This window comes from Vulpes vulpes, chromosome 15, assembly GCF_048418805.1.
Source record: "Vulpes vulpes isolate BD-2025 chromosome 15, VulVul3, whole genome shotgun sequence".
Taxonomy (NCBI): domain Eukaryota; kingdom Metazoa; phylum Chordata; class Mammalia; order Carnivora; family Canidae; genus Vulpes; species Vulpes vulpes.
The window spans coordinates 118,475,090-118,482,235 of record NC_132794.1 but is presented as its reverse complement, the minus strand read 5'-3'; the positions used below and the strand labels follow the sequence as shown (position 1 = coordinate 118,482,235).

The window sequence follows — 7,146 nt, the reverse complement described above, 5'->3', positions numbered from 1 at the left end:
CTATGCTGTCGGCAAATTGAAATTAAATTAAAGATTAATAAAACAATGAGGGAAAAACTAGCGTCAAAACCGAAACAGACCCATCCTGATAAGCTCTGGGTGTTATTCTACATGTTTGCAAATTGAACACCAAAAAAGAAATAAATTTATTTAAAAAAAATAAAAATGAATAATTTCTTAAAAAAAAACAAAACAAAACAGACCCATCCTGACAAAATAAAGAGTGATTCCCAACAAACAAAGTGAAGCTTCCAAAAGCTCCCCCCAGTAATTTGACTCTGGTGGAGAAGTCAGCCCTCTTCACAGGAAGGAAACAAGCTCAGAGGGCCTGGGGAGCCCCGGTTACGGGGTCTTAGTGTGCCCGGCTCACAAGGTCACACGCGTGGCGAGGACCGTGTGAACAGAAGACGGGAACAGGGTCACGGAGGCGCGCCCCGAGACGGCCCCGATGCCGGAGTGCCTGAGTCCTCTAGCTCTCAGCCGTGTCCCGTCCACCAACGGCCTCTCGGAGGCAGTCTGCAACCCGTCCTGGTGGTTTGTGTCCGAATTCCCGTGCTCCTCCTTGGGATTCCTACCTCTCCGCTCAGTCGCCGACCTATTAACTGGAGTCATTTTAAGCTCCTGGTCTGATGCATCTGGCCTCCCTGTGCGCCTGGTTCTGAGGTTCCTTCTGCATCTTCGCTTCGTGCCTCGATGTGCCCGTGATGCCCTCTCCACACCAGCGGCGTTGGATCGGTCAAGGGAACGGCCGCAACGGGTCTTGGCTCTGTGCCGGTGAAACGGAGGAGGGGACGGCAGACCCGTCTGCCGTCCTGCCAGGGCTCGGGCCTTCAGGAGTCCAGCCCAGGGTAGGGCCCCGGGGACTCTCGGGCTCCTACTGGGTTTGGGATCCGTGGATCCAAGTGTGGGCATCGCAGCTTGCAGTGTCCACCCCTCACAGGTACAGAGTGTCCAGGCGGTAGCGGGCCGCCCTGGGGGCCAGGACCCCGGCGAGGGAGCCCGGGACTGGATCCCGCGGGGCCTTCCCTGAGAATGGAGCCAGGGCTGTGTGAGCAGCTTGCGGCTCAATGTGATCCCTGGAGGAAATCGGCACAACTGCGACGGCTTAGCCTCGTGGTCCTGGGAAGGAGTGGACCGGCCGCAGCACCCCCGCGTCCCTGGGGTGCAGGCGGGCGCCTTCCCGCAGCGACAACCAGGAGCATGAGAGACATGCGGGCTTGCAGCCCCGTGGATGTGAGAGAAAACACCTGGATTCTAGGGGCACGGGAGGGACTCTAACCCGTCGTGGGGCCGGGGCAAGCACTATGTCAGAAGGCGACGGGACAGGACGGCCCAGTCCGGGCAGAGCAGGGGGCGGGGGCTGGAGGGAGGCGCCCCTCAGAGCAGGGCGGGGGACAGGAGTCGCAGGACGGGCGCCTGATCCTGCAGGTTCGAGACCCACCAGCCACGGCGCAGGGATGGGGGGTGGCACGAGCGGGTGAGGGAGACGCTCAGGCAGGCAGGGGAGACCGAGGCGGGGCGCCCTCGGAAGGGAAGGTCTGCAGCGCAGGGGGGGGGGGTCAACACCTCGGGCTCCGGGGGAGATGACGTCCAGGAGACATGGTTTGGCCTTTGTTAGATTTAAACACGTGAACAGTGTGAGGAGGGGTCGGGGGGGGGTCCCCAGGGCACAGGTGGGGGGACAGCGCCCGGGGAGCAGGTCTCGGGGAAGGCACCGGTGCAGAGCAGGGCAACAGCCCGGGGGGTCAGGGGTGCAGGCTGTGCACGCTTGTGGGGCATCGGGGGGCCCAGGCCCCAGGCAGACGTCCAGGGGAGCGGAGGCTGCAGGCCGTGAGGACGGGGCAGGCCCTCGGTCTCCCCAGAGCCCGTGCCCCCGCCGCTCTGCCTCCTCCCCGCCTGACCGCGTGCCGCCGCTTCTTAGACCCCGACGATGCCCCAGCCCCGGCAGCAGGTCTGCCCTGCGCCCCCAAACCACTTTTCAGTTCACCCACATGCGTGGACGAGAGAGCCAGGGGTCCCGGCTGCTCCGGGGCCCCGGGCCCTGACACGGCCACACCCGGCCCTCCCTGCACCTGCTCCCTCCCCCATCACGGAGGTCAGCGCCACCTCCGAGAAGCCTCCTGGGCTGTGCCTGCAGGAAAGCGGGGCTGAGTGTGCACGGGGGACTGGGCGTCCTGTGTGGCCTGGAGCAGCGCCAGCCCCTGCCTGCGCCTCTGGCCTCCACCTCCCTGCACAGCCGCTCGGCCCAGGCCACCACGCTCAGGTCCCCAGGCCCAGGGCCTCTGAGGCCCTGCAGGTGACAGGTCTGCAGAGGATCCCGTGGGGCTGGCGGCTTGGCTGGCGGCTTGGCTCTGGGCGCACAGCAGGTGGCTCTGCTCAAAACCACGGTGGCTCGACCCTGGCTGCCCGCCTTGTCCTGAGCAGGGACCCGCCGAGCGCCAAGCGCCAAGTCCTGCCCGGGGCCTCCCTCGGCTGCCTCAGGACCCCGACCCTGCCTCTAGGGCTCGGAGGAGCTCCAGGCTGCTCAGGGATTTTTTTTTTTAAGATTTTATTTATTTATTCATGAGAGACACAGAGAGAGAGGCAGAGATCCAGGCAGAGGGAGCAGCAGGCTCCACACAGGGAGCCCAACGCGGGACTCGATCCCGGGACCCCGGGTAACGCCCTGAGCTGAAGGCAGACGCCCAACCGCCGAGCCCCCAGGCGTCCCGCCGTGGGTTCATTCTCCATCCCAGTCTGTCTCCTGCTGTTAAGGAGACGCCATTTACAGAATTAGCACAATTACCATGACTGAGGCCATGAATCGTTGTATCTGTAGGTCATAGATTATTATTGAGCAGTTTGGAATTTTAGGAGGTAAGTGTTGGGCGTCCTCCGTGTTCGCGGGGAGGGCAGGGCGGGGAGGGAGGAGGCCGAGGAGCACGTCCCTGCAGCAGGTGCCATGCTGTGCACCGTCCCCCAGGCGCTGCGGGCCCCTGATGGCCTCCGGGTCTGCGGGCTGCCCGACACCTGTCCCCTCCGGACCCACGGGAGGGAGCCGGACCACAGGGGGCCTGAGGCCGCGCCTTCCCCTGCGGATGACACGGCGTCCGTGCGTCTCGCTGTGAGGTGACCGCGGTGACCCAGGTCCTTGACTCTGCGGTCCCAGCGGGTGCAGGTACCTGGCTGTGCCCTGGCGTCGTGCTCAGGAGGGTCGGGTTCGGTGTGTCTGAACACCACTGACTTCTGCTTTCGGAGGATGTGTGGTTGTTAGAATTCACCATTTCGTCAAGTTTTTAAACCAACTGCCGAGCACAGTGTCCAGGCTTAGACGGGTCGGGGAAGGAGCAGGGGGTGGGGGCGGGGGTTCCCGGGAGGCTGCCCCTGCTGCTCGCACCGCAGCCCCTCGGCCCCAGCCCCGCGTCCACGGCGCAGCCCAAGCCGGCAGCAGATCAGAAACCGCTGGGCCGTGCAGGGTCCTCCTCCCTGGGGGGGAAGGCTGACGGGCTCCGACCTCGGGTCCCCTTGCCAGGATCACATCCTCAAGATCACCCCCAAGAACGTCCTATTAATGCTGCAGAACTGCACAGAACGGAGCGGTCCACAGGCTACTTCGGGAGCTAGGGGTGCCCCCAGGCTGCTGGGCCTTCCCCCACGGACCCTTCCTGGGGCTGTAAACACGGAAGCGCTGGGGACCAGGCCCACTGCACGTTTCAAGCAGGGATATTTCCCTACAGACCGGGGTGTCCCCATGAACCCGAGCAAGCTCGGTGCCTTTGCCCGACGAGGTCAGAATTCAGGGACAATACACCCCACTCTGTGTGGGAGACCTTAGGCCGTGCAGACGTCAGGGGCAGGCCACGCGGGGTGGGGGATCCTGGATCCCGGGGACGTCTGCTCGGCGGCTCGGGGCTGGGGTCACCGGCCGCCCCCACTCCCCAGCGAGCGAGGCCACCACCTGCTCGGCAGCGGCCGCGGGCTCCAGCACAAGTACCTCGCTGCTCGTCGCAGGGGCTGGGACGTGCAGATGCGCGCAGCGTGTCGTGGTCGCCGCAGCCTGACCCCAGGTCCGGGACCAAGACTCCGAGGGTCCCTCTCCGCCGGGTGACGGGGTGTCTTTCTGAAATGTCCCCGTTGAGCCTGACGTTCACCCACTTGTCATTTGTAGGCTCATCCGGGGGAAGTTTCTTTCCATCTATTTTCCCACAACCAACGTGACTAAGGAATATAAACTTTCCTGCAACTGTGCCGATTTCTGAAGTCGGCACAGAACCAGCTGAGACTGGGACTCCAGGCAGGGTCGCCACCGAGAGCTGGGAGCTGCCACCCAGGCCTCAGAAGCCTGCCCTGCCCAGGCCTGGACGCATCGCCCCCAGGACCAGCAACACGCGTCTCTGGAAAACCCTTCGGCTCTGCTCTCTTCTTGTGTGGCCGCCCGCGACCGGGAAGCTCCTGGCGGCCCCCAGGACTGAGTGAATCGCTTCGGACCCTGCTCTTCCAGCCCTGACTGTACCCCCAACCTGGATCTCATGCTGCTCCCTCTTGGTGACTTAGGTCCCACCTGACTGCAGAGGTATCTGCCCTGCCCCGTGGCCCCCTGCCTTCCCCTGGCATCATTCACCGTCCCCCTGTCCAGAGCCAGGGCTCCGTAAGGCTCCGATGTTCCTGAGGAGGAATCTCATGTCTGGGGCAGGTCATCAAGGGGTGTGAAGGGATGGGGGGGTGTCAGGCAGAGGAAGTGTGATAGGACACTTAGGGATGCAGGGGAGAGAAGCAGGGGTGATGCTGGCCTGATGGGAAATGGTGACACTTGAAGGCCCCCTGGAGACATTGGATATCATCTCTGAGGGCTCCAGCAGGGACATGACAAGGTCAGACCATCACTGTGGGAGGACAGTGTGCCATGTTGAGGTGTGGGAGGGTTGTCCTTAGTGTAGTGGTGGGAGGATGGAGAGAAGTGGTGGAGGATGGAGGGAGGAGGTGGAGGATGGAGGGAGGTGGTGAAGGATGGAGGGAGGGGGTGAAGGATGAGGGAGGAGGTGGAGGATGGAAGGAGGAGGTGGAGGATAGAGGGAGTGGTGGAAGATGAGGATAGTGTGAGGGTGGAGGTGGAGAATAGAGGGAGTAGGTGGAAGATGAGGCGGGAGGTGGAGGATGGAGGGAGGAGGTAGATGTTGGAGAGAGGAGGCAGAGGGTGAGGGAGGAGATGGAGGATGAGAGAGGAGGTGGAGGATGGAGGCAGGAGGTGGAGGATGGAGGTACGAGGTGGAGGATGGAGGGAGGAGGTAGATGTTGGAGAGAGGAGGCAGAGGGTGAGGGAGGAGATGGAGGATGAGGGGAGGAGGCAGAGGATGGAGGGAGGTGGTGGAGGATGAGGGAGGAGGTGGAGGATGGAAGGAGGAGGTGGAGGATGAGGGTGGAGGTGGAGAATAGAGGGAGTAGGTGGAGGATGAGGCGGGAGGTGGAGGATGGAGGGAGGAGGTGGATGTTGGAGAGAGGAGGCAGAGGGTGAGGGAGGAGGTGGAGGATGGAAGGAGGATGAGGAGGATGGAGGGAGGAGGTGAAGGATGGAGGTACGAGGTGGAGGATGGAAGGAGGAGGTGGAGGATGAGGGAGGAAGTGGATGTTGGAGAGAGGAGCCAGAGGGTGAGGCAGGAGGTGGAGACTGGAGGGAGGTGGTGGAGGATGGAGGGAGGAGGTGGAGGATGGAGGGAGGAGGTGGGGGATGGAGCACTCCTGCCCCTTCCTGAGAGGAGCTGGCTGTCGTTGATCGGGGTGGGGGGACCCCGAGGGGCCCCGGCGCGGACCGCGGACCGTGAGCTGCGCCCTGTCTTACAGCCGCAGAGCCGGGAGCCGAGGCCAGTCCGCGCCATGAGCAACCGGACGCTGCTGACGGAGTTCATCCTGCAGGGCTTCTCCGACACGCCGCGGCTGCGCGGTCCCTTCTTCGCGCTCTTCCTCTGCCTCTTCGCGGCGGCGCTGGGCGGCAACCTCCTCATCGTGGCGGCCATCGCCTCCAGCCCGCGGCTCCACACGCCCATGTACTTCTTCCTGGTCAACCTGTCTGTGCTGGACGTCACCTGCGCGTGCACCGTGGTGCCCAAGCTGCTGGACATCCTGCTGGCAGAGAGGAGGAGCATCTCCTACGGGGGCTGCATGGCCCAGATGTACTTCCTGTCGTGGTCGGTGGCGGGCGAGGTGCTGCTCTTCACGGCCATGGCCTACGACCGCTACGTGGCCATCTGCCGGCCGCTGCGCTACGGCTCCCTCATGAGCCCCAGGGTGTGCGCGGCGCTGGCCGGCGCCGTGTGGGGCATCAGCGTGCTGGGCGCCGGGGTCAACACCTGCCTGATGACGCGGCTCAGCTTCTGCGGGCCCAACGTGATCGATCACTTCTTCTGCGAGATCCCCCCCGTGCTGGTGCTCTCCTGCTCCTCCACGCTCGTGAACGACGTCATGGCCGTGATGGCCGACATCTTCTTCGCCATGCTGAACTTCCTGCTCACCGTGGTGTCCTACGGCTTCATCATCTCCACCATCCTGAAGATCCGCACAGCCGAGGGGAAGCAGCGAGCCTTCTCCACCTGCTCCTCCCACCTCACCGCTGTCACCTTGTACTACTCCACCATCATCTACACCTACCTGAGCCCTGGCTCCAGCTACTCCCCAGGGATGGGCAAGGTCATGGCCGTGCTGTACGCCACTGTGAGCCCCACCCTGAACCCTCTCATCTACTCCCTCAAGAACAAGGAGGTCAAGGCAGCCCTCAGGAAGGTCTTGACGCTCGTGGTCAAAAGCCTGTAAACGGGGGGGCTCTCGGACCAGCGACCCCGTGACATGCACCCCACCCGCTATCAACACCCTCTCTCTGCGCGAGTTGGCGCTGACACCCTCGAGACGGCTTTGCCGGGCAAACACTCCCCTGTGAGTTGCCTACGGCGCCTCGGGGAGCGGTGGCTTGGGCCACCTCTTACTGACGGGCTGCAGCTCCCGGAACACGACACTCGTTAGTCTACATGGGACGCGCGGCTCCTTCGCAGATCCCTGGGCTGCACCCTGACTCGGAGTCCCACCCGCGTTTTATTGACCGTCGTGACGTGGGAGCTGACTCAGCCCCGTCACCCATGCCCCCGGGAGGCTCCCCAAGGTTCTGCTCAGGCCACCGGA

The 7,146-nt window shown here is 63.6% G+C and overlaps 1 protein-coding gene across 1 annotated transcript; it reads left to right on the top strand.

Moving 5' to 3' along the window:
- The first annotated feature begins 5,823 nt into the window (after nucleotides 1-5,823).
- On the top strand, nucleotides 5,824-6,783 carry LOC112928841 (olfactory receptor 13A1-like). The gene has a single exon (XM_026010724.1). It carries the CDS (start codon nucleotides 5,851-5,853, stop codon nucleotides 6,781-6,783), a length of 933 nt encoding a protein of 310 aa, XP_025866509.1. The 5' UTR covers nucleotides 5,824-5,850.
- The last annotated feature ends 363 nt before the right edge of the window (nucleotides 6,784-7,146 follow it).